The sequence below is a fragment of the Narcine bancroftii genome, chromosome 2 (assembly GCF_036971445.1).
Source record: "Narcine bancroftii isolate sNarBan1 chromosome 2, sNarBan1.hap1, whole genome shotgun sequence".
Taxonomy (NCBI): domain Eukaryota; kingdom Metazoa; phylum Chordata; class Chondrichthyes; order Torpediniformes; family Narcinidae; genus Narcine; species Narcine bancroftii.
This window is the reverse complement of record NC_091470.1, coordinates 14,354,444-14,381,700: the sequence shown is the minus strand read 5'-3', so window position 1 is coordinate 14,381,700 and position 27,257 is coordinate 14,354,444. Positions and strand designations below refer to the sequence as shown.

Sequence of the window (27,257 nt, the reverse complement as noted above, 5' to 3'; positions counted from 1 at the left end):
ATCACTTTCGGCTATGCATAGCGCGGGGGTGGTTGGGACCCCAGGGTTTTGAAAAGTACACAGGTCCAACAGTAAACTGTTGTTTCCTGTTTGAACTCAACTACGACTCTTCATTTCATACTGCAATTCAGCGACCACGCCATCTGGTTAGAGGGTGCCCAGGTGGAATACAAGGTGTTCCTCCAATTTGTGGGTGATCTCAGTCTGGGAGTGCATGAGACTATAAACAGACATGTCAACAAGGGAATGGGGCAGGGAATTGAAGTGGGTGACCACTGGGAGATCCACGCTGTTGCGGCAGACGACGCTAAGGTACTCAACAAAGTGATCTTCCAGTCTGCGTCCACTCTCACTGATGTAGTGGAGATCACAATGGGAGCATCGGATTGACCATTATAACCTGTCCCCCAGAGCATAGGTGGATGATATAATCTGGTGAGGGTGGGGGTTCAATGGGAATGTAGGGAGAACGAGGGCGGTACAGTTAGCATAGCAGTCACCGCAATGCCATTACTGAGGCAGCGACCACGGTTCGAATCCAGCGCTGGCTGTAAGAATTATTTATTTTCTCCCCGTCTGTGTGTGCTTTCCCCAGGTGCTCTGATTTCCTCCCACTCTCCAAAATATAAGGGGAGCTGGTAAGTTAATCAGGTGTAATTGGGCGGCAGAGATTTCATGGGTCCGATGGGCCTTCAACTGTGCAGTAATGTAAACATTAACAAATTATGAATGAAATAAAATGGGATTCATGCAAGGTTCGTGAAAATGGGTGGCCGATGGGTGACATGGCCCTGTTGGGCTGAAGGGACTCTAACATGGCTCACCTCCACCATCTTGTCAAGGACAAGAAGGGATGGGTAATAAATACTGGCACTGCCCGTGACAGGAAACTTGAGGATCGGAAGCATTTTAGATAGTAGATGAGATAGATGGGCGAGGGAGCACAAAAATGGAGGGTGAGCCCTTAGAGACAGACGAAGAGATTAGCAAAGGAAGTGAGGGTCTGGTGCACATAGAGACAGGAGAGGTTATGGTGGGGAATAAGGAAGTGGCAAGTGGAGACTCTTTCAAATTTCTACAGGTGTGCCATGGAGAGCATTCTGACTGGTTGCATCACTGGTACGGAAGTGCCGATGCACAGGACAGGAACAGGCTACTGAGGGTTGCGAACTCGGCCGGCGTCCTCATGGGCATCAATCTTCACTCCATCGAGGACATGTATGTACTCAGACAATAAACTTGAACTTTGAACTTTTGAATTTTGCATTGAAATGAATTGAATTGCTGAGACTGAGATGCAGTGGAAAGCTTTGTTCTGTGTGCTATCCAGGTAGGCTAACCCATGAAGCAGGTAGTGCAATAACATCAAATAAACAAGAGTATTGGGCAGTAATCCCTTACTAACCAGCGCCTATACCATCCTATGCCACAGGTGCTCTGTGGTTAGTAAGGGATTAAGGTGGCATGTGAGTGGAAATAAAATCGTTGAAAACACTGGTGTAGAGAGTTATGTTTACAATGAGTCAAGGAGTGCAGGATAAAGGTGAACTTGCAGGTTGACTCGGAAGTCAAGAAGGCAAATGCAATGTAGGCATTCACTTCGAGAGGACTAGAATATAAAGGCAAGGATGTAATGCAGAGGCTTTACAAGGAGGTGGTCAGAGTGCATTTGGGGCATTGTGAGCAGTTTTAGACCCCACATCTAAGGAAAGCTGGTGGAGGGTGCAGAGGACATTTATAGTTTACGAGGAGAGTTTGATGGCTGTGCTCGCTGGAGTTTAGAAATATGAGGGAAAATCGCTTTGAAACTGAAAGGCCTGGATAGAGTGGATGTGGAGATGATGTTTCCAGTATTGGGGAGAGTCTAGGACCAGAGGGAACAGCCTCAGAATAAAAGGTCATCCCTGGAGGAGTCACGTGATGGAGTAGTGGCCGGACGGTGAACTCCAGCCCTCTCCAGAAAAGTCGGGAAAAACAAAGAAAAACACAAAGGCACAGAAATAAAAGTTACAGAAAAGTGAGTATAAATGTGGAAAGAAGATGGAGACAAAAAAAGAAAAATCGAAAGCAACGGTAAGAAGAGAGGAAGAGAAGACAAAGGAGGAAAAAGGTGAAGGCCTTACCTGTCCGAAGAGGCCCGCTGCGGAGAGAGAAACCCGCTCCCTCAGGTCGGTAAATAATGGACTACAAAAATGGCTCGCAGAGCCGAGTAAAAGTGCGCAACCGCGCATGCACGATACTTCGCGCATGTGCGATGCAAATGAAAAAAAACACACCGACGGGAGGGGGGACCAGCTGGGGGAGTCGATCTCCACAGCCGGCAACGACAGCTGCAGAACACCTGCAGCAAGAAGAGACCACAGAAGACAATGAAAACAAGAAAGAAGAGAAGAAAAGGGCAACAAAGAAACAACAGATGGCCAACCCAGAGGAAGAAGAAGAGGAAGAGTACAGTGAAATAGAAGAAGGGAAAGGCAAGGTAAAGGATATACTTTCCCTTGTTAGAGGATACATGGAGTCATTTAAAGAATGGCAAACACAGGAATTCAATGATTTAAGAAAAAGAATAAACAACACAGAAGAGAAAATAAATAAAATGGAGATGACCTTAACAGAAATGGGAAAGAAAATGGACAAGATGGAAGAACGGGCAGTAGCAGCAGAAATGGAGGTAGAAGACTTAAAAAAGAAATTGGAGGAATCTAATAAAAAAGCTATAGAGACACAAGAACTACTAGCTCAAAAAATAGATACAATGGAAAACCATAACAGAAGAAATAACATAAAGATAGTGGGCCTTAAGGAAGATGAAGAAGGCAAGAAGGGAGTTTATAAAAGAATGGATCCCTAAGGCCCTAGGATGTCCAGAACTACAGCAAGAAATGGAAATAGAAAGGGCACATAGAGCATTGGCCCCTAAACCACAACCACAACAAAAACCAAGATCTATTGTAGTAAAATTCCTAAGATATACTACAAGAGAAAAGGTACTGGAGAAGACAATGGAAAAAGTAAGAGAGGGCAACAAACCACTGGAGTATAAAGGGCAAAAAATCTTCATTTATCCAGATATAAGTTTTGAACTCCTAAAGAAGAGAAAAGAGTTCAATACAGCAAAGGCGATTTTATGGAAGAAAGGGTATAAATTTATACTAAAGCATCCAGCGGTATTGAAAATATTTATTCCAGGACAACAAAACAGACTATTCTCGGATCCAGAAGAAGCACGAAAATTTGCAGAACAATTACAAAAATAGACTGAGGGAGGAAGACGGGTAATGAGAGTTAAAATGATCACGATTGATATGTATGCGGGTAAAGAGATATAAGAGTGAATAGAGACAATGAGCATACATAAATGTATCTGTACTTAGAGGAAAATATAGATAGTATAGACAAGAATTAATAAGGGAAGGTAAATGGAATAGAGAGAATAAGGAGGGAATTAAAAGAGTGACCTTTGTGACATATGAAAAGTGAAATCTTTTCTGGGGAGGCGGGGTGGGGGGAAATAGCGGTCACTGCAAAATCAGTTGACGCTTGCGAGTGGATTCGCAAATCCAAATGGAGAGGGGAGATGTGGTTGTCCGACAAGGGATAAAGGACAACTCAGGAGGTGAAGGGGAGATTGGGGATAAATAAGATAGAAATAGGAGAATAAGGAAAATGTTGGATGTTGTAGGAATGTTGTCTTATAAAGAGTTGAAAATAAGAAAACAGAAATGGAAAAGGAGAAAAGGTAATGATGGAAAAACGGAAAGAGAAGATAAACAAAATATAAAAGGGCTACGCTGAACTATATGTCTTTAAATATTAATGGAATACATAACCAAATTAAAAGGAAGAAACTACTAAATTTAAATGAATAAATGTATTCCATTAGAAAAAATAACAGATAGGTTAAGAAATAATATTGAAATATTCGAGCAAGTATAGGAGCCTTACATTAAATACAATAGCGAAAACCTACCGGGGACAAACAGTACCTAAGTTGATGGAAGGAGAAGGAAAGAAAAGAATGGACTCAGTAGAATTTCTGGTGTAATTTTGTTGAATGACAACATTGTCTGACTGGCTTAATGCAACCTAGATTGTATACCTAAAATGGATGAGAGGGGGGGGTGGGGGGGGATGGTTTGGGAGGAAAGGGGGGGGGAGAAAAAGTCACTGTATATGTGTGAAAAAGAAATAGTGTATATCATGGCTAATGTGATTAATGGTGTGAAAAATAAAAAATTAAAAAAAAAAGAATAAAAGGTCATCCCTTTAGAACAGAGACAAGGAGAAATTTTCTCATCCAGAGGGTGTTGTATCTGTGAAATTTACTGCCACAGACGGGGGCCAACATGGTAGATTTAAAGCAGAGGTTGATAGGATCTTGATTAGCAAGGGTGTCAAGAGTTTTGGGAAGAAGGCAGGATGGGGTGGAGAGGTGATTTGAATGGTGGAGCAGACATGATGGGTTGAATGGCCTCACTCTACTCCTATTTCTTCTGGACTTATGGCTGAGGTGTCTGAGTCCAGGGCACAATTTCAAAATAAGGCGTCAGCTGTTGGGGGCTGAGATGAGGAGACATTTCTTCATTCTGAATGCAGTGAATCTTTGGAATCTCCCACTCATAAGGACAGTGGTTCAGTCATTCAGGACAGAGGTCGATGAATGGCTGGACACGAAGGAGATCAAGGGGTGGCTAAACTTGCTTAATGTCAGATATGATAAACTTCAGATGTTTCAGAACTGCTAGACATGAAAAAATATTACCTACACAATTTCACTCTTACCTGCATATTTTGCTTTAAAAATTGTATAAATATTAAGAACTACATATATGTAATAATATTTATTAATCTATGTAGTTTTTAAGCTGCTAATGTTTGGCTGGGACTGGTTGGTAATTTTCTACATTTAAGGCATTGGGAACTCAGATGGGTGGGCGGTCAGAGCCTAGGTGAGAGTCCGCGGTCGGGGTGTCGGGAGCTCGATGGGCAGGCTGCCAGGGCATAGGTGGGAGTCCGCAGTCGGGGCATCGGGAGCTTGATGGGCAGGAGGCCAGGGCCTAGGTGAGACTCTGCGGTCAGGGCATCAGGAGTTTGGATGGGCGGGTGGCCGGAGCCTAGGTGAGAGTCTGCGGTCGGGGCATCTGGAGTTTGGATGGGTGGGTGGCCGGAGCCTAGGTGAGAGTTCGCAGTCGGGGTGTCAGGAGTTTGGATGGGCGGGTGGCCGGGGCCTAGATGAGAGTCCGCAATTGGGGTGTTGGGAGCTCGATGGGCAGGCGGCCGGGGCATAGGTGAGAGTCTGCGGTCGGGGCATCAGGAGTTTAGATGGGCGGGTGGCCGGAGCCTAGGTGAGAGTCTGCGGTCGGGGCATCAGGAGTTTGGATGGGTGGGTGGCCGGGGCATAGCTGAGAGTCCGCAGTCGGGGCGTCAGGAGTTTGGATGGGCGGGTGGCCGGGGCCTAGATGAGAGTCCGCAATTGGGGTGTCAGGAGCTCGATGGGCAGGCGGCCGGGGCATAGGTGAGAGTCTGCGGTCGGGGCATCAGGAGTTTAGATGGGCGGGCGGCTGGGGCATAGGTGGGAGTCTGCAATCGAGGCGTTGGGGAGCTTGGATGGGCAGGTGGCTGGGGCCTGGGTTAGAGTCCACGGTCGGGGCATTAGGAGTTCAGATGGGCAGGCGGCCAGGTGAGAGTCTGTGGTCTGGGCGGATGGGCAGCCAGGGCCTGGGTGAGAGATGGCAGTCGGGGCATCGGGAACTCAGATGGGTGGGCAGCTGGGGCCTGGGTGAGAGACGGCAGTCGGGAGCTTGGATGGGCTGTGAGCACCTGCTCGTACGAGTCTCGTCTCTGGCAACATATTTCTGCGAGTTGCATTTGGCTCGCAAGCCACAGCTTGGCCATCACTGGGTTGTTGAAGGAGAATGGAGCTGAGGCCTGATCTTGGTGAACGAGCTCGATGGCCAACTCTTGATCCTATTTTTAACTCTGGACACCCACACACACACACAGAATGAATGAGAAAGCTGGCAGGAGCGAACAGGTTGACAAACATTTTGTGCCAACCTTACAGAAGAAAATCATCTTTCAAGACGTCTTATTCAGAAATGGTGGCCAAATTCATTCTGCATTTTCCATGGACATGGAATGTTGCCACTTCAAGCTGAACCTCGAGTACGTTGAGCTGAGCTCATTCTCCTGCTTCTCAGTTGGAACTCCGATGGAATTGTGTAACTCATCCTGTGATGCTGTACTTCAGAATGGTGGGTGTGGAGGAAGGATACAATGAGGTCTATGAACACTCCCAATTGCTCTACCTCCCCCACCCTGGTATGAAGGTGCCAATGCACAGGACAGGAACAGGCGATAGAGAGTTGTTAACACAGCTAGCAACATCACGGACATCAATCTCCACTCCATCGAGGACATCTACAAAAAGCAGTGCTTTAAGAAAGTAGTCTCTATCCTCAAGGACCCCCACCACCCAGCCCATGCCCTCTTCTCACTGTTAGTGCCCAGTTGGAAGATGAGGAGCTGTTACTCCAATTTGTGGGTGGTCTCAGTCTGGCAGTGCATGAGACCATGGACAGATTCGCCAGCGAGGGAATGGGATGGGATTTCAGTACCGAAATGTCGGCAATATATCTTTTGTCTCTTATGAATGCTGAAAGACTGGCTGAGTTCCTCCTTCCTGGTGTGTTCTTGTGTAGAATGCAAGAATTGCCACGGCTGGTGGTGGAAGATGGTACAATAGGTGCATTCAGAAGACTCTTAGGCACGAAGGAAAAATAGAGGGTTATGGGTATGAGTGTTGTGGAGTTATACTGGTCACAACATCGTGAGCAAAGGGCCTGTAATGTGCAGTACTGGTCTATATTCTATGGAGGAACTCAGCAGGTCACGCAGCATCCAGGGGGAGAAATGGTCAGTCAAATTTTTGGGTCGGGACCTGGATGAAACCGGATCAGCTTTGGGGTAAGGTTGAGAGAAAGGAACAAGCGCAACATTCACTGAGAATAATTTTAATGTGAATAAATATTGGTCTGCAGGAACAGGTAACCATCACCACGTAGGACAGAAGTAAAACGTGGAAGTCTGCAGACAACGTGATTGAAGTAAAAACACAATGCTGGAGTGAATATAGGCAGGTGCCCGAATCAGGTGTCTGCCTATATTTTCTTCACACCTCGATGAAGGGCTCAGGCCTGAAACGTTGGTTCTGTATCTTTATCTTTGCTATAAAATGTACACTGTTTGACCTGCTGAGTTTCTCCAGCACCGTGTTTTTACCCTGTGGGACAAAAGACATCTCATTAACAATATCTTTTTATATCAATGATTTGAGGGTGCTGACTTCCACCTGTAATGAACAGAAAGATGCTCACAGTCTGGGCAGTCCACAAAACACAGTTGACGTCAGATTGAGATGACCCATTCACACAGATTAAATAGTAACAACAGAATTTATTTTTGTTCCCTTTCCAAAGGTGGGTCCAGTTATACACTTTTTTCGCTTGTCTGAATCCTGTTCCCTGCCTCATCTCCCGAAGTTGTTGGTTTTGCTGGTGACCAGTGTGTCTCAGGTCAGGGTACAAGGGATAGTCTGCATACAGATAAGTATGCCCTCTGCACGGTCATTCCACTGTGTGGGGCATCAACCAGCCTCGAACCACTTCCGATGTATTTTCCATGCGAGGGTCAGCACAGGGTGAACCATTTTTCCCTGACATTCCCACCCCTGGATCAGCTGAAGCAGCACAGATATGGGTTCACTTGGAGTGGCTCTAATCTGTCATTCAGGCAGAGAGGAAGGGGCTCCAGTGCCTTGCCTGGGTGCAAAGGTCCCCTTCCTGGACTGTCCTGACTTTGCTGGATCCGATGTTTGGATACTGATCAAAAGTCTCACATGTTCTCCAGTGCAGCTCAGGCTAACCAACTTGTCAGTCGATTGTTGTGGTGAGTAGCCATCCTACTGCCTGTGACAGACCAGTTTCCAGGTGCCTGACTGGCAAATCCAGAAATAATGCCTAACAATGTTCAATGGAAGATCTGAATAGGAGTGAGTGAGTGAGTGAGTGTGTGTGTGTGTGTGTGTGTGTGTGTGTGTGTGTGTGTGTGTGTGTGTGTGTGTGTGTGTGTGTGTGTGTGCGTGCGTGTGTGTGTGCGTGTGTGTTAATGTGTGCATGTGTTAATGTGTGCATGTGTTAATGTGTCTGCATGTATAAATGCATGTGTGTAAGCGAGCAAATGTGCAAGTGTGTGTGTTTGTGAATGTGTTTGTGCCAATGTGTATGTGTGCGCGCGCGCGCGCGCATGGAGGGTGGGTCAGTGTTACTGGAGGTGTGGGATGGTGTGAGCCTGCGAGTAGACGTGAATGTCATACCATATTCTGCTTGGTATAACACAGCTCAGAGGACCAGGCGTCATCTTCACCCCTGTTTCGTGATCCATGGGATTCTGGGCAATGACATCAACCACTTTGAGCAGGGGCAGCAGGGACAGGTTCAGAGTGATTGCTTCCGATTTCAACTGCGCAAGGGATGAAATCTACAATACATGGTGACACCCTCTCACATTAACAGGACGTGTGAAGTGAACAGTGGCCGGGTGTGTCCAGAGCTCTGCAGGACACAGAGCAGGGACTCACCATCAGGAAGGAAAGGGACACCAGCTCAGAATGTGTGGGGAGTTTACACAGGGACTGAGCTGGGTTGATGTCCTGAGAGCTGGCAGCTATTCTGCTTGATTTCAGAGATCATTTCCCCAGCTACTAAGGGACAGCATTCAGGATACTTTGCTGCAGTTTCCTGCTGTAAATTAACCATGTGTGAAAGAGAGAGGGGCAAAGAGGAGAGGAAGAAAGCGAAGGAAGAGGGGAAGGAAAGCAAGACAGCCCAAGAACACACCAAGGTCAAATTTTTGTTCCAAATGTTGTCAAGGCTGTCACGTAGCATCCTGTGGGTTCCCAGGAAATGATCGACACAATCTTGGGGACACCCCATAAAAGGTCCTGAATGATGGCCGGATTCATCTTCCAGTTTGAAGTCAGTTGTACTGGAATTGTACAAGGATGACTAAACTCACAATTTAATTGCTTGACTAATTGGTCCCACTATTTCTTCAGGGTTCAAAGTTGAAAAGACAGTATTCCAGCACAAAGGTATAAATACCAAGGGGTGCATAATTCAGTAATTCGGAGCTACTGGCCACTTCTTCATGAACAAACACCTAATATACAAATATAAAATACACACATTGCTAAACATAAATATCTTTATACGACCCATATGCAGAGATTCATATGCTGAGCTTAATTTTGGTTTATGATTGTGTGTGCATATCTCAAGAGAGAAGACCTATTGGTAATAATTCCATGGATGGGTGAACCCAAAGGCTTCTGCAGTCAGGTGGCAGGGAGAGTGGGAGTTGGAGATATTTTAAAGGACAAAACTGTTAATAAAGTGCAGCAGAAACTTCCCAGTGGCCGGATCTGGGAAGCGTGGGCCGGAAAAGCAGGAGTTTTGCTTTTCCTTGAATCCGGTTTTGGGGCAAGAGGGTGGGAAGGAAGGCGTGGAGGGGAGGGGCATGGTCCAGAAGTAGTGGACGTCTGATCGGGAAGTGGGGGGAGTGGCAGGAAGTGAGGGGAGGGGATGAGTGAACTGATCTATGAGATGTCTCGTGGTTAGAATGTACCCAGCACAAAAACCACAGCCAACCCATGGTCTGGGATGAAGTGGAGGTAGGGGAAGTTTGATCGAGGAGGAGGGGGGGGCAGCATGGGGAGGCAATGAGGGATGATCTGTAAAGTGCTTCACCTCCAGGTAATCAGTAATGCAGCCAACCTGCCTCAGTTTGTTGGGATTCCGGGTGAGCCCTCACAGCACCCTGGGTAGCACAGTGAAGGGAACGATGGGGCTGCTGGCTTCCAACTCCAGTGCAGTGAGAAAGCATTCAGTGGCCGCGTCGTGGCTCCCCTGGGCCTGGAGCACCTCCCCCAGGTTGTTCCACACCTCGTGTGCGGTGGAGTTGACCTGCACAGCATCGCGGAGGATCTTCTCGGCCAGGCTGTAGCGTCCAAGCTGCTGGAGGATAAGCCCCTGCAACACAGGAGAAAACGGGGTGAAGCTCACCGTGCTGGCGGTTCAGCAGATGCACGGGCAGAGACCCGGCAGAATGCACAATGTGGCTCTGGATAGCACCGTGGCCAGACATTCATATGCAACCCAATGATTAGCACACAATACTGTTGCTGCACCAGTGACTGGGACTGGGGTTCGAAACCTGCGCTGTCTGAAAGGAATTTGTACCCGTGTTTGCGTGAGTTATTTTTGGGTGCTCTGGTTTCCTCCACCATTCGAAAATGTTGCGGGGGGTTATATGCCAATTGTGTGTAATAGGGTGGCACAGGGTTGTGGGCTGAAAGGGCCTGTTACTGTGCTGTTTGTCTAAATTTTAAAACTGTAAAGAACTAGAGATTAAAAAAGCGATCAGATTTTTATTTGGTGAGTAAAATGGAGAGGCGATGGTGTGCCTTCTTTGCAGTCAATGGAATGGAAGTAGATGGAAACTCAGTTTGGAAGGATGTGAGTTACATGAAGGGGAAGCTCCCTGTTGATACAGGGCTCCCTCAGTGCTGCGCTGGGGCATCTCGGGAGCAGGGTGTGCCTGCACTGAGATGGAGGATAAACCTTCGTGGCTTTCCTCAGTGCCAGCCTGGTGAGTCTTCCCTTCCCCAGAACACGCCCAAGTATCCTCGAGAGAGATGGAACTATGTGTCTGAAACGTCTGGCTTATAAAGCAGCACAAATAAAGAAACAGGGCTTCCCCTTGGCACTACATATCTTGCAGTGAAACATTGGATTCCTTCTCATTCTGTGGATGGGAAAAATATCATGGAAGAGTCAGCTTCTGGGAGGATCATCTATCTGACTTCCAGGCCTTAGGGGTGGGGAGGGAGTGTGTAAGCTTAAGCAAAGTAAATAGTCCTGCCAACCAACCAGGCAAATGCCTCCACTCCCCCCCACCCCCGATTTAAAACAGAACATTACAGCACAATACAGGCCCTTCAGCCCACAATGTTTTGCTGACCTATGTAAAATTTATCGATTATAATTTAACCATTCTCTCCCTCACACCCATAACCCTTTACTTTTCTTCCATTCATATTTCAGATTTATTGTCATCACATACAACCTCGAGATTCTTTTTCCTGCAGGTGAGGCAGAATTGCCACTTATTGGTAATGCGGAAAATAACTGAACACAGCATACACATGTAAACAAATAAATGTAAACAAACTGACTGTGCAATACCGAGGGAATTTAAAAAATCAATAAAGTGCACAAGAGTCCTTAACTGAGCGCCTGATTGAGTTTGTGGTTGAGGAGCCTGATAGTGGAGAGGGAGCAGCTGTTCCTGAACCTGATGGTGCAAGTCTTGTGGCACCGAGACCTCTTTCCTGATGGAAGCAGCGAGAACAGAGCGTGTTCTGGGTGGTGTGGGTCCTTGATGATTGCTGCTGCTCTCCACGTTCCTATCCATGAGTCCTTTGAATGTGACGATGGTATCGCCCCCTTGGCATTGCATTACAGGCACACACCACTCTCTGTGTAAAAAATATCTCCCCTAAACTTTCCTCCACTTGCTTTAAACCAATGTCCTGAGATTTTATGAGACTATTTTGCAGGATTATTTTGCTGAGAAGCAATTCCTCCCCTCAGGCGCACAGAGAAATTTAAACAAATGTGAGCAGCGGTTTTGAAAACAGCACTTGCTTGAGAGAAAATAACTTGCGGAGGGAGGGATGTGTCAGAAGTTGCTCCAAATGTTGGTGGAGATATGTTTCACCTTACATTATCACTTCAAAATATCCCATGCGCTTTTCCTTGGCGTTCTCCGTAATGTTAGCACAGTTAGTGTATAGGGCGGTAATGTTCACCTAGTGATTAGTGCGATGCTATTACAGAGCCAGCAACTGGGGTTCGAGTCCCGCGCTGTCTGTAAGGAATTTTTTCGTTTTCCCCGCGTCTGTGTGGGTTTTCCCCGGGGACTCTGATTTCCTCCCACCCTCTAAAACATATGGGAGTTGTAGGTTAATTTGGGCAACACGGGTTTAAATGGGCAGAATCAGCTACTACACTGTGCTGTAAATAAAATTTAACAATTTAAAAATCAGGTGCATGGGAAGGGAGGGATTCTTCAGTCTAACCACATCCTGGAGAAAGCAGGAAAAACAAACTGCTGGTGGGAGTCAGCAGGCGAGACAGCAGAGGGTGAGAGGAGAGAGGGAGAGGGGAGGGAGGGTGAGAGTAGAGGCATGGAAAAGGATTTGTGGAAACAGAGGGATGCACATAGGGGGGTGAAAACAGAGGGGTGGACAGAGAGGGGTGAAAACAGTGGGGTGGACAGAGAGGGGTGGAAACAGAGGGGTGGATAGAGAGGGGTGAAAACAGTGGGGTGGACAGAGAGGGATGAAACTGAGGGGTGGACAGAGAGGGGTGAAAACAGAGGGGTGGAAATAGGAGTTGAAATGTGAGGGGAGGGAGATGGTGAAGGGAAGAAGGGTAAGGGGGAGGGGTGAGAGCTGGTGAGGGGAGAAAGGGTGAAAGGAAGGAGCATGAGGGAGGAGGGGTGAGAGGAGGGTTTGTGGGGGGAGGGAGGGTGAGAGTCAGTGAATGAGGTTGGACAGTGGAAAAGATGTGTGAGGGTCAATGAGTGGTGGAGGGAAAGAGAGGAGGGTTTGTGTGGAGGGAGGGGAGGGAGGGAGGGTGGATGAGGGTCAGTGAGTGGAGGGAAGGTGAGGTTGAGGGGAAGGAGGGAAAGTGTGTGTAGAGAGAATGAAGGCGGACAGCAGGGTAAGTGTGTGGGTTGGTGAGGGGAGGGAGGGTGAGGGAAATGGAGGGCAAGTGTTGATGAGGTGGGGGGGGAGGGGAGGGGCAGACAGAGAAGAAGGAGTTAAGCCAGGAAGGGACAAAATGTCAACTTAAAAATTTGAAACCAGAAATCAGACGTTTAAACTCCCTATAGATATCATGGCTGAAATCAAGCATTGAACCTTCACTTGAATCCATCCATCAGGACCCAACATCTGGTTACAAACTGGTTCCTCATTTCCAGTCTCACTGCTCCATTTCACCCTGAACTCACGAGGCACGGGAAGAGTTGTGTGACTGAGCTAACATCTTTAAAAACCCACCCACGCCAAATAAACAGCTCTCACTAACCATTGCGGGGAGTTCTACAGACAGGTTGCGAGGATGCCTGTTGCTTGGCAACAGTTTAAATCCCCATCCAGTTGTGTCAGTTTAAAGAGCTGGTTCTAATTGCGATGGGCATTCAGTAAAAATTGGAAAGCAGCTGCCTCGACAGAGAAGGCGATGTTGGCTCCTCCTTTACCACGGGCCCACCTTTCCAAAGCAACTGCAGTCTTTTCCTGTGGATCTGGCTGCCACAAGTGTGTACGAGGACAGTAACGAGGGAGGGAGGGAGGGTGTCACCACCCATCTCCAGTGCTCTGCAGAGCCAGGTGGTCCACTGAGGGCTGAATGGAGTCCTGGTGGATTCAAAACAAGGACATTCCAATCCCTGACTGCCACTCATCTCAGGCTCCGCTTCCTGGTCTTCCAGCATACTCAAAGTCAATCAGAAAATTCTACAGCCAACAGTGTAGACTCCTCCATCTTGACACTGGAGGCGGTGCAGAGTGCAATGAGTGCTCCCGGGAGCACTAGCAATGACTGTGGAGTCATCTCAGCATCAGGTCAAACAACTGGCAGGGCACTGATTTCCCCCGACCTAGCCTTTTACTGAGTTGCAGGGAAAGGTCAAACAGGTTCGGACTTTATTCCCCGGAGTGTTGGAAAATGAGGGGAGATTTGATAGAGGCATATAACATTATGAGGGGTATAGATAGAGCAAATGCAAGTAAGCTTTTTCCACTGAGGTTGGGTGAGACAAGAACTAGAGGACATGGGTCAAGGGTGAAAGGTGAAACGTTTACAGGTAACATCAGGGGAAAAGGCTTCACCCAGAGAAGTGGCGAGGAACGAGCTGCCAGCTGAAGTGGTGAATGCGTGCTCAATATTGATATATAATAAAAATTTGGAGGGCAGGCAATTTTACACCACAACTATCCACTGGACTTTGCTCTCCTCTTCATTAAAGTTTTAGAGCTGGGCCATGTCTCCATGAGGCGATAAGTGAGCGACAAGAGGGAGAGGTTCACGGAAGGGTTAGCTCAGGGAACCATTCAGCGATCGTCACTTACCTTGCAAGGGAGGGTGTCTCTTTGTTTCGTACAGAAAGGCTACCTGCAAGGCGCGGTGATATAAAAATCTATAATTAAACAGCACTTGCTGAGATGATGGAAAGTTGGTCTTTATCTCAACGGGGCTTGATTACAAAGGGAGGAGGAGGTCATGCTTCAGAGGTACAATGCTTTGGTCAGACCCCATCCAGAGCACTGCCTTCAGCTTTGACCTTTATACCGTAAGGAGGTATAAAGTTTAGCAGACAGATAGCAGGCCTTTGATGTCTCCACTTGTCACCTCCCAACCTCTGTTGCTACCTCCACCCTTCCGTTCTCCATCTGTCAGTCAACCCCACCCCCTCCCCTCCTCTCTCAACATGCTAGCTTCCCTTTGTTCTTTCAGTCCACTTGCAGGTTGTCAACCTGATTCATCAAACGCCCGTTTCCCTCCACTGATGCCGAGTTCTTCCGGCCATTTGTCTTTCAAGACTCCTTTGTTGTCATGTGCATAATTGCACAAAACATATTAATTTTCACCTGCGGTAAAGGCGCACAGAGAGGGCACCCCTGCCAATAAGGGAAACAGAAGCAGAAGAGAGTCCTTTATGAGACACTAGGTGTCTGTGGATTTGCCCCCTGAGCTCCCGCAGGTTTTAAATGTTTAATTTTAACCAACTGTTGCATGAACTTGAGTGACATTCTCTTGAAGTACAGAGAGATGGGCAATGATTTAATTTTGGTTTAAAAGGATTCCATTAGGCAGGCTGGGTAGGACAATGAGAGGTAATTGGACAATGAAGATGAGACCTCTAGGTTAGTCATTCTTAATGTCCATATGGCCTCCCCCAGGGAGTTACAGCCACGGACTGAAATCATAATTTTTTTTAATGTGTTTTATGTAGTCGATAGGAGAGAAGAAACCAAATTTGACTGCTTCACGGGGAAGGAGGCCTGTAAACTTTGAGCATAGCCAAACAGAAGGTTTAAATGGCTGCTCTAGGTTATCAATACCACATCAATTCAAATTTAAATCTAAATTTAGACGTAACAGGCTCTTTCAGTCTACGAGGCCGTGTTGCCCAATTACATCCAATGAACCTACACCCTCGGCACGTTTTAAAGGGTGGGGGGAAACCGGAGCACCCGGAGGAAACCCACACAGACACGGGGAAAATGTACAAACTCCTCACAGACAGCGCTGGATTTGAATCCTAGTCACTGGCACTTAACCACTATACTAATCACGCCGCCCATTGCTCAAGACTGACAGTTAAAAGTTTCTATTGTGTCAAGGTATGGAGTGAGGACAGTTAAATTGGAATTGGGCGTGAGCATGAGAGTTTATTGTCATACACATAAGTACAATGTACAGATGTGACAACATATAGTGGTCTGTCCCAAACTGACCGAGTGATTTAACAGATCTAGACAGCCTACTCCTGTCCTTGACTTCCAATGAACATACAGACTGGGGGAGATCTGTTCTGTCGATCAAGGCTGAAGCAAAATTATTGTGCATTTAGTCAAGCATTTCTGACCATTGTACTCAGCTGGGATGAAGGAAAATGTGGACTAGATCTGATCAATCTGAAACATATGTTGTTTCTCTTTCGCCTACTCATTGAGTCCCCCCCAGCAGTTTCCATTCTTACCTTCTCTTCAAATATTCGACTGAGAAGGCCTGATCTTTACTAATTCTGGAGAAACCTTCTTGAGACTTAGGATTTAAAAAGTGTGAATGACTAAATATGACCAAGATATGATGAAATAATATTGGATCTACACAAGGATATGCAAAATGTATGGAAAGGGTCCTGATATTTAATCCAGAGTCAAGCTTCTAATCTTCATAAAAGTTAAAAAGGGCCAGTTGAGGTTCTGGTCATGAATAGTTTATAAGTTACAAGTGGATTGCGGGAGAGGGGGGAGTGGCGCTCTGGTTACAGCTCGTTCAGAGGCAGTTGTCAGAGAGAGCATCAAGGACATGTTAACTGAAGCTAAAATGGAAAAGAGGGTGAAGATGAAGGCTCCTGTTGCCATCATTCAACCTTAAACAACTGCTCAAATCTCGTTAGTAAACTCAAAGGCTAACCCTCTCTGCCTGAAAGAGTAATCTCCAATGGCGATCTCCGTGGACGCACTTTTTAAAGATGACTACAGAGGGTCGTGAGCTTTGCCAGCGCCATCACAGGCATCAGTCTTCACTCCATTGAGGACATCTACACGGGGCGGTACCTCAAGAAAGCAGCTTCTATCCTCAAGGAACCCACCACCCAGGCCATGCCCTCTTCACACAGGAAGGAGCCTGAAGACAAGCACCCAATGGTACAAGAGCAGCTTCTTCCCCTCTGCCATCAGATTCCTGAATGGACGCCGAACCACAAACACTACCTCACTTCCTCTTCTTTTTGCACAAATTGATTCATTTTAAAAATGTAACTTAGAGCCATATTTGCACCTGTGATGCTGGCCGCAAAACAACAGGTTTGGTGACTTTTATTGCAATAAATTCTGATTCTGACCTCAGTTGGGGGAGTTTTATAGTGTGCTCCAAGAAACAGTTTGCGTGTTAATGCATTTCCCAAGTCAATTTATTGTCCCATTTGAATGGATGAAGTTATACCATTAAGTAGTAAAACATTTAAGGTAAATGAAGCAGCATCTGTGGGAGAAAAAGAACTGTTGGATGGTTCCAATCCAACCTTTTTCTCCCACTGATGCTGCTTGACCTGTCTCCACCATCTGCAGCCGCTCTGAACTACACCTGTTCTCTAGGAATCCAAGAGTTAAATGACTCGGTTTACATAGTTCAAGAAAGAGCCAAATTAGGCATCGCAAGGTAACCCCACACGCAGTTATAAATCTCATCTGGACAGCAACTTGAAATACATCTTCTGAATCAGTTCATGATATTAGACAAAGAACCAGCACTCCAAAGTTGGAAGGTATCAATTGGTGAGGAAGGAGAAAATTCACTCAAGTAAATCAAATTACTTAATGGACCTGTAATCGTTTTATTTCACGTTCCTTTCTGTTGGGGTGAGGCTGGCTGAATGAGGCAGAGGTGAGGCATATATTGGATGCAATGATGCAAGTTGTACACATGTACTACTAGATTAAAATTAATCTTGCCTAAAATTAATCTTGCTTTGAACATTATGCTCTGTATCACTTTAAAAACTGCATATTCGACCAGCGTTGTCTCCGCACCATCCTCAACATTCATTGGAGCGACTTCATCCCTAACATCGAAGTACTCGAGATGGCAGAGGCCGACAGCATCGAATCCACGCTGCTGAAGATCCAGCTGCGCTGGGTGGGTCATGTCTCCAGAATGGAGGACCATCGCCTTCCCAAGATGGTGTTATATGGCGAGCTCTCCACTGGCCACCGAAACAGAGGTGCACTGAAGAGGTACAAGGACTGCCTAAAGAAATCTCTTGGTGCCTGCCACATTGACCGCCGCCAGTGGGCTGATCTCGCCTCAAACCGTGCATCTTGGCGCCTCATAGTTCGGCGGGCAGCAACCTCCTTTGAAGAAGACCGCAGAGCCCACCTCACTGACAAAAGACAAAGTAGGAAAAACCCAACACCCAACCCCAACCAACCAATTTTCCCCTGCAACCACTGCAACCGTGTCTGCCTGTCCCGCATCGGACTTGTCAGCCACAATCGAGCCTGCAGCTCGACCAATCTTCGTCCACGAAGCCAAGCCAAAGGAAGGCCAAAGGTGGAAAGTGTGCTGACCGACTGCTTCAATCTCTGGAACAGGAACACCAATACCCCTGAGAGGAAGTATGGCTGAGCCCGATCCCATTCTCGCTCGATGGCTAAACACCCAGAGGGTCTCCTCGTCAATTGATGGCTCTTGACTCCACTCCACCCTCAACCTAAAACTGCATGCAGAGTGTTTATTATCAACCAGGATTTCTGCTAACAGAAACATGGGCCTGAGAACTGGAAATTAGATCATGGGAATTAACAGATGGAGTTCCTCTATTCATCCATTCCAATGAAACTCAACAATTCTTCAGCCTTGGGAATCGCAAATGCTGTTTGGTGAGGATTTCATGGAGGTTCAGGACATAAGCTTCTGTACGTCCGAGTCGTCACAGTGGGGAATTTGCACCAGGTTAGAGCTGGTATATTGCCAAGCAAAAATGTTTCAGGGGTACTCTTTGAATTAATGTAGGGTTGTAAGTTAGTAGCTGATGGGCAGTGGGGACTTGATGGGTCAAAGACATTTTTTCCTGCTGTCCAAAATCTGGATTGATTAATTTTGCAAGATTTCAGTTTTATCAACACTTTTGCAGCCTCCAACATGTCAGGGTTTAAGTTTCCTTTTTTTGTCACGGAATAATACGTTAAAAAATGTAATGAATCCGGCACTGTCTGTAAAGAGTTTGTATATTCTCCTCGTGTCTGCGTGGGTTTCCTTCAGGTGTTCTGGTTTCATCCCACTCTTCAAAACGTACGGCAGTTGGAGGTTAATTGGGTTAAGGTATTTGGTTGGCATGGGCTTGTGGGCCAGAAGGGCCTGTTACCGTGCTTGAACGTCTAAATTTAAATTTGACCTGCTGAGTTCCTCCAGCAATTCTTTGTCTAATCAATAGCCCTGCTGTCTATGACATCCAGGTCATTAACATTTCTGGAGTTGGCAACTTTCAGATGTAAACACAAGCTCATTAAACTTTCAGCATCTGGACAAGAAAGCTCCTCATCCATAGCATTGACAAAAATAAACCCATCAACATTCTGGCAAGTTTTATAGTGTCTGCATTCTTATAGTTCACAACATCTGGACAAAGAGACTCGTCAACATTTGTGTAGTGTAGAACATATGGGTGAATGAACACATCAACATTTCTGCAGCCTGCAACATCTGGACAATTGAATACACCATCAACCTTGTAGCCTATAATACCTGCATAAGTGAACATATGGACACTCCTGCAGTCTAAAACACCTGGACTTGTGTGGAGCAATAGGTCCATAGTCTACTGCACCTGAACGACAGATTATCCACATTCCTTCAATTTGCAGTATCCAGACAGACAGACATCCAATGCGCTGACAGCATTTATATAACCATATAACCACTTACAGCACAGAACAGGCCAGTTCGGCCCTACTAGTCCATGCCGTAACAAATCCCCACCCTCCTAATCCCACTGACCAGCACCCGGTCCATACCCCTCCAGTCCTCTGCTATCCATGTAACGATCCAGTCTTTCCTTAAATGTAACCAATGATCCCGCCTCGACCACGTCTGCCGGAAGCTCATTCCACATCTCCACCACCCTCTGCGTAAAGAAATTTCCCCTCATGTTCCCCTTATAATTTTCCCCCTTCAATCTTAAACCATGTCCTCTAGTTTGAATTTCCCCCTTTCTTAATTGAAAAAGCCTATCCACATTTACTCTGTCTGTCCCTTTTAAAATCTTAAACACCTCTATCAAGTCCCCTCTCAATCTTCTACGCTCCAGAGAAAAAAGCCCCATTCTGCACAACCTTTCCCTGTAACTCAGACCCTGAAATCTTGTCAACATTCTCGTGAACCTTCTCTGCACTCTCTATTTTGTTTATATCTTTCCTATAATTTGGTGACCAAAACTGTACACAGTACTCCAAATTTGGCCTCTCCAATGCCTTGTACAATTTCATCATAACCTCCCTACTCTTGAATTCAATACTCCGATTTATGAAGGCCAACATTCCAAATGCCTTCTTTACCACAGCCTTGAGGGTACTATTTACCATAACTCCTAAATCCCTTTGTTGCTCTGCACTCCTCAATTGTCTACCATTCAATGTATATGACCTATTTAAATTTGCCTTTCCAAAATGTAGCACCTCACATTAAATCCATCAGCCATTTCTCAGCCCACACCTCCAGCCTTCCTAAATCACCTTTTAATCTACGGTAATCTACCTCACTGTCCACAACACCACCAATCTTTGTGTCATCCGTAAACTTGCTTATCCAATTCTCCACCCCTACATCCAGATCGTTAATATATATAACAAATAATAGTGGACCCAGGACCAAACCCTGAGGAACTCCACTAGTCACTGGCCTCCAATTGGACAAACAATTTTCTACCACTAAAACCATTAACTCCCAGTCTGACAGCAGCTGGAGGCATTGTAACCTCCATCCCCGCTCTCCCAGCCCCTGGGTGGGCTGTAACCCCATCCTCTGTTCTCTCCACCCCTGGGTGGGTTATAACCCCCATACCCACTCTCAGCACCTAGGTGGGTTGTAACGCCCCCCCCTATCCCCAGTTTCCTAGCCCCTGGGTGGGTTGTAACCCCTGTCCCCAGTTTCCCAGCCCCTGGGTGGGTTGTAACCCCGTCACTAGTCTCCTAACCCTTGGATGGGTTATAACACCCCCCCCTCATCCTGATCTCCCAGCCCCTGAGTGGGCTATAATTCCCATACCTGTTCGCCAAGTCCCTGGGTGGGTTGTAACCCCTGTCCCCGGTTTCCAAGCCCCTGGGTGGGTTGTAACCCCGTCACCAGTCTCCTAGCCCTTGGGTGGGTTGTAACACCCCCACCCTCATCCCTGATCTCCCGGCCCCTGGGTGAGTTGTAACCCCTGTTCCCAGTTTCCCAGCTTCTGGGTGGGTTGTAACTCTCCCTGATCTCCCAGCCCTTGCGTGGACTGTAACACTCCCTCCCCCCTTTCCCTGTTCTCCCAGCTCTGGGTGAGTTGTAACCCCCCTGTCCCAGGTCTCCCATACCCTGGGTGAGTTGTAATCCCGTCCCTGGTGTCCCAGCCCCTGGGTGGGTTGTAACCACTGCACCCAGTCTCGCCGCTCTTAGCCTGCAGCCTCCCAATGTAACAGGTGAACTCCAAGGCTGTGAGGATTAAGGGGAATATTGTTTCCACACACAGCAAACCTATAAAAAGCACTTCCCTGCCCTTATAATTAGCTTTCCAGGCTCACTTCAGCACCTTTCCGTTCGTCGCTGTTCACTGACAAGAAAATAACATTTGAGATTCAAACAAAATTACTACTTTCAGCCTTTCACAAATTTGTCATTTGGTGATCGGAATTAAGTACTTAAAGAGTACAATTAATACATTATACTAGGCCATGATACTGTGTTATGGGGACTGTTACCAGGGTGATGATGGTGGTGGAGGGGGATGGGGGAACGTAAATATTTTCCAGCAGACTTTCTGCTCTAACTTTAAGCTTTGTAAAAATCTAATTTTCTCTGCTCTATCCTGGAGGGGCGGGGTGGGGTTGCCTACCCTTCAAGCCACTTCACTGGCTGTTAAACGCCTAGGAACCATCAGAGTCTGTCACAGAAATGTCGGTCTTCCTTTCGAAGGGCGTCATCAAACAGAATGTGACACGGATCCAAAGTAAGAACCTGAAGCAGACAAACAACAGCTTGGTCCAAGAGGTTAGGCTTTAAAAAGTGTTTTGAGAGCAGAGCCGGAGAGATTCCGTGGTGAAGGGGTGGGGGGCGTGGGCTGGCTCCAGGAGAAAGTTCCAGAAGGCTACAATCGCAAATTGGTGAATTAAAGGAAGTTAGGGACGAATGAGAGATTGACGTTCCAGTTTTTGGAGGGATGTAGGACTGTCAGTGATTGTAGAGAGAATAGAATGAAGATGAGGAGGGATGTGAGCCCATATTTACAGGATATGTCTGTGTGAACTCATTACTAACAATTGTGTTGTTGCTGAGATTCAGGAGCGGTAGGAATATATCTTTCAGCAACTGTTTAGACCCAAATCACATTCTGACCATGCTTCTCTATCACATAAGATGCTTTAGGTGATCTGTGGTTACTAAGGGATAACTTTAGGTGGCATGTGAGCGGGAAATAAAAGATTAAGGGAGGCTAGTGGACAGTTAGTGGGGCCATTAACAGAGATATTTAGGATGTCACTGGCCACGGGGGTGGTGCCAAAGGATTGGAGGGTGGCGCATGTGGTTCGTCTGTTTAAGAAAGGGTCCAAATGTAAACCTGGGAATTATAGGCCTGTAAGTCTGACATCTGTGGTGGGCAAGTTGATGGAAAGTGTTCTGAGGGATGGTATTTACAAATATTTGGAGGTACAGGGATTGATAGGGAGTAATCAGCATGGTTTTGTCAGGGGTAGATCATGCTTGACAAACCTTCGAGGGGGTTACAAAAATGATTGATGAAGGGAAAGCTGTGGATGTTGTCTATTTGGACTTTAGTAAGACTTTTGACAAAGTTCCCCACAGGAGGTTAGGAAAAAAGGTGGAGGCATTAGGTATAAATAAGGAGGTAGTGAAATGGATTCAGCAGTGGTTGGATGGAAGGTGTCAGAGAGTAGTGGTAGAAAATTGTTTGTCCAATTGGAGGCCGGTGACTAGTGGAGTTCCTCAGGGTTCGGTCCTGGGTCCACTATTACTTGTTATATATATTAACGATCTGGATGTAGGAGTGGAGAATTGGATAAGCAAGTTTACGGATGACACAAAGATTGGTGGTGTTGTGGACAGTGAGGTAGATTACCGTAGATTAAAAGGTCCACGCTGCTGAAGATCCAGCTGCGCTGGATGGGTCACGTCTCCAGAATGGAGGACCATCGCCTTCCCAAGATCGTGTTATATGGCGAGCTCTCCACTGGCCACCGTGACAGAGGTGCACCAAAGAAAAGGTACAAGGACTGCCTAAAGAAATCTCTTGGTGCCTGCCACATTGACCACCGCCAGTGGGCTGATAACGCCTCAAACCGTGCATCTTGGCGCCTCACAGTTTGGCGGGCAGCAACCTCCTGTGAAGAAGACCGCAGAGCCCACCTCACTGACAAAAGGCAAAGGAGGAAAAACCCAACACCCAACCCCAACCAACCAATTTTCCCCTGCAACCGCTGCAACCGTGTCTGCCTGTCCCGCATCGGACTTGTCAGCCACAAACGAGCCTGCAGCTGACGTGGACTTTTTACCCCCTCCATAAATCTTCGTCCGCGAAGCCAAGCCAAAGAAAAAAAAAAAGGTGATTTAGGAAGGCTGGAGGTGTGGGCTGAGAAATGGCTGATGGAATTTAATACAGATAAATGTGAGGTGCTACATTTTGGAAAGGCAAATTTAAATAGGTCATATACATTGAATGGTAGACAACTGAGGAGTGCAGAGCAACAAAGGGATTTAGGAGTTATGGTAAATAGTACCCTCAAGGCTGATACTCAGGTAGATGGTGTGGTGAAGAAGGCATTTGGAATGTTGGCCTTCATAAATCGGAGTATTGAATTCAAGAGTAGGGAGGTTATGATGAAATTGTACAAGGCATTGGAGAGGCCAAATTTGGAGTACTGTGTACAGTTTTGGTCACCAAATTATAGGAAAGATATAAACAAAATAGAGAGAGTGCAGAGAAGGTTCACGAGAATGTTGACAGGATTTCAGGCTCTGAGTTACAGGGAAAGGTTGTGCAGACTGGGGCTTTTTTCTCTGGAGCGTAGAAGATTGAGAGGGGACTTGATAGAGGTGTTTAAGATTTTGAAAGGGACAGACAGAGTAAATGTGGATAGGCTTTTTCAATTAAGAAAGGGGGAGATTCAAACTAGAGGACATGATTTAAGATTGAAGAGGAAAAATTATAAAGGGAACATGAGGGGAAATTTCTTTACGCAGAGGGTGGTGGGGATGTGGAATGAGCTTCCGGCAGACGTGGTTGAAGCGGGATCATTGGTTACATTTAAGGAAAGACTGGATCGTTACATGGAGTGGAAAGGACTGGAGGGGTATGGATTGGGTGCTGGTCAGTGGGACTAGGAGGGTGGGGATTTGCTACGGCATGGACTAGTAGGGCCGAACTGGCCTGTTCTGTGCTGTAAGTGGTTATATGGTTATATGGTTAACTGGATTTTACAAAGAAACACCTCTGGACTAATGGCAGGCACTGGTCACTGACAAAATATTGATTAGGATTAGCATTAATTTCTTTCTACAAGAAAGAAAATGATTAAATGTTTTCACTTGTGTTCAGTTCTGTTCCAGGAAGGATGGAGATGTGTTGGAGAGGGTGCAGAGGATATTGCCTAGATTGGGAGCATGTCATTGGGAGCAAGGAAGCCAGAGCTGGGGCTTTTCTCTTTGGAGCAATGAAGGATGAGAATAGAGGTATTTCAGATTATGAGGGGCTTAGATAGGGTGGAGAGCCATTGGATTTGTCCCAGGGTGACAATAGCAACTACCAGAGGAAATCTCTTTCAGGTAAGCGGAGGAAAGTTCAGTGGAGATGTCAGAGGTATAAAATGTTAAAGATAGAGTGGCAGGTGCCTGGAATGCATTGCCAGGAGTGGTGGTGGAGGCTGGTACAACAGGGGCATTCAAAAGGCTCTTAGACTGACACATGGGTGTAAGAAAAATAGCAGGTTATGGGTGTGAGGTAGGGAAAAATGAGATTGTTATGGAGCAGGTGGCTGCAGAAACTCAGCAGATCTCGCAGCATCCAGAGGAGGCAAGGTCAGGGTTCATGTCAGAAATTTTGGCTCCTCTGGATGCTGTGAAACCTGCTGAGTTTCTTCAGCACTTTTGTGTATTAACTACTAAGGATAGTTTCTTCCCTGCATCCATTAGGCTCCTGAATGAACCCCACCATAGTGCTAACCCCTGTTTGATGCTGATTGACCTCTCTATGATCCTACCCTCTGTAATGGTGCTCTTTATAGGGGATGCTTGAAAGTTAGAGAAACCCTGTCAGTGTGCTTGCAGAAGAACCCTTTCCACAATACCAGGCACAGTAAAACTCCTTATATCCAGAAATCAAGAAACTGGCAGCCTCAAGCAACTAGCAATGGAAATAGAGGAAAATAAATTAAAACATTAAAATAAATAAGAATAAAATAATAGGTTCAAAATATGCAAGTTCTCTGAAGTAACACATAAACTTTTGGAGAAGATGGGAGCAAATATTCAGCCTTGGTCATGCTTTGCTCATAGCAGCTGTTTGAATAAAGTTGTGATTGAATAAAATGGCATTGCCCAGGATGAAGAGCTGATTGGTGCCACTCGCCATTGGGGTGACCCTCTTATCCCTGCTTTGTAAGAGTCGCCCCGGTCAGAGGCTTTATTTGTAAACATGGGGATAGGGTGTTAATTATTTATAATGTTACTGTTCATCTTTCGGGTGGCTCTGCGGAGGGGAGGAACCTGCAGATGCAGTGATGGTTAAATGTTTTCAAAGAATGTGACTGAAAATAAAGTAAAATGCTTTAAGGTTAATATATTCATGCAAGTGAAGTTTGTTCAGCGTAAGTATAGTTTTAGTATTTTTGTCTTTTAACTGTTTATTTCTAATGCAGGTGTATTAGCTAGGCATTGATAGAGTAAGTCTCAAGCAACTGGAAAATACACTTATGCGACATCTACCAATCCCCATAGGTGCCGGATACCAAAGGTTTAACTGTATTGTGTTAACGGTCTCCTTGTAGTCTGCTGATGTTACGGGCAGATCCTGCTCCAGCTACTGTTTATTGAGGCAGATCAAGCTGGTATCTGGAATATGTTTGCCAGAGGCTTATTTGCTGACATCTGTGCCTTTCAAAAATAAATATAATTAAACTTTAGATGACAGGTTGACTGATCTGTATTAGCTTTTACTTTAAATGGATAAGCAGCTTTTCTTTTCAATTTTAATTTACAGAAATATTTGGGTTTAATCCTTTGAGCCCGTGTTTTAAAGCAGAAGCCAATATTTAAAAGCTGTCAACTGCTGCACTGTGGGCTAACCAGAGACCACACCGACCCACTGACACAGCCTTAAACCACATCAAATGTGTGAAGCTGTAGCGGAACTGTGCGAGACTGTTCCTTCTGTCAGTCAGCTGCCTGAGTGCAGTTCATCATCCTTCACAACTTTAGACAATAGCAAATACCAGAGGCCATCTGTTTAAGGTGCGGGAAGATGTCAGAGGTAGTTTTTTTTTAAACAGTGTGGTACATGCCTGAAAAGCATTGCTGAGGGTGGTGGTGGAAGCTGGCACTATAGGGGCATTAAAAAAAAAATTCTTAGACAGGCACATGGGTGTAAGAAAAATAGAGGGTTGTGGGTGTGAGGTAGCGAAAAATGAGATTGTTGTGAAACAAGTTTATACAGGTTGGTACAAGACATTGTGGGCTAAAAAGCCCATACTGTGCTGTTAATATTCGACGTAACTTTACCAAAATAGTGCCTGCTCATTGCTCAACCACGTGCCTAAAGGGAAGGTGCATGGATATCAACCCTTTCCACACCCTCTGGATGTACCGAAAGACAAATGATGGGCAACAATCAACATAAAGGCACAAAATGCAGGAAACATGTGGCAGGTCAAGGCAGCATCTGTGGAAAGAGAACCAGCCAATGTTTTGGGGCTATGACCCTTTGTCAGACCTTCATCAGGCCATTCGACCCTCCCCAATCTCCTACCTCAGCCCTTGATTCCCTCAAGATCTAAAAGAAAGTCTTGAATATACTGGAAGACTGAAACTACACGCCCCTCTTGGGTAGTGAATTCCAAAGCTTTACCATCCTCTGGGAGAAGACATTTTTTCCTGTCTCCATCCTGAATGATTGATGCCACATTCTGTACAAAACAGGATTGTTGATTTATCCAGAACCCTGTAGATGGATAAATGATCACATCATGGAGAAGACACACGACTTCTCAAGCTTTTCTTCCAAATAATTCATGTGAGAAGGTGTAAGGCAAACAGAAGAAGCAAAAAGAAGACCATTTGGCCCATCTTAACACCCTGCTCTCCCATTCGAGATCAGTGCTTTTTCTTCAAAGCACCCATTCCCTGCACTACCCCCACAGTTGCTGATTCCCCTGTGTCACATAGTTAGGACCACACTGGCAATTGGTTGGCGTGCCAGGAATTGGGCTTCCTTTACCTCAACACTTTATTTTCTGCAGTAAATCCACATTCCGATCCCCTTCATATTATTGGTATGAGTATGTAGTGCGTGATTGATGCACCACGGCCCTCTGGGGTAGAGAATCTCAAAGGATCACTGCCCTCTGGGTGAGGAAATCTCTC

The 27,257-nt window shown here is 46.2% G+C and overlaps 1 protein-coding gene across 3 annotated transcripts in view; it reads right to left on the bottom strand.

Annotated features, from left to right (window-relative positions):
* Positions 1-6,997: 6,997 nt before the first annotated feature.
* The window catches only part of ttc7b (tetratricopeptide repeat domain 7B), a 408,001-nt gene continuing 387,741 nt past the window's right edge, over positions 6,998-27,257 (bottom strand). Inside the window, exons 19-20 of one of the 3 annotated variants that reach the window (XR_011351037.1) lie at positions 9,807-10,088; positions 6,998-7,282 (exon numbers count right to left, since the gene is read on the bottom strand). Coding sequence is in view for 2 of the 3 variants with exons in the window: in XM_069915899.1 (XP_069772000.1) it covers positions 9,867-10,088 (222 nt within the window). In the remaining variant the exon portion in view is untranslated. Of the gene's footprint in view, positions 10,089-27,257 lie in introns of all 3 variants that reach the window. The other 2 variants (XM_069915899.1, XM_069915898.1) reach the window with 2 other exon arrangements.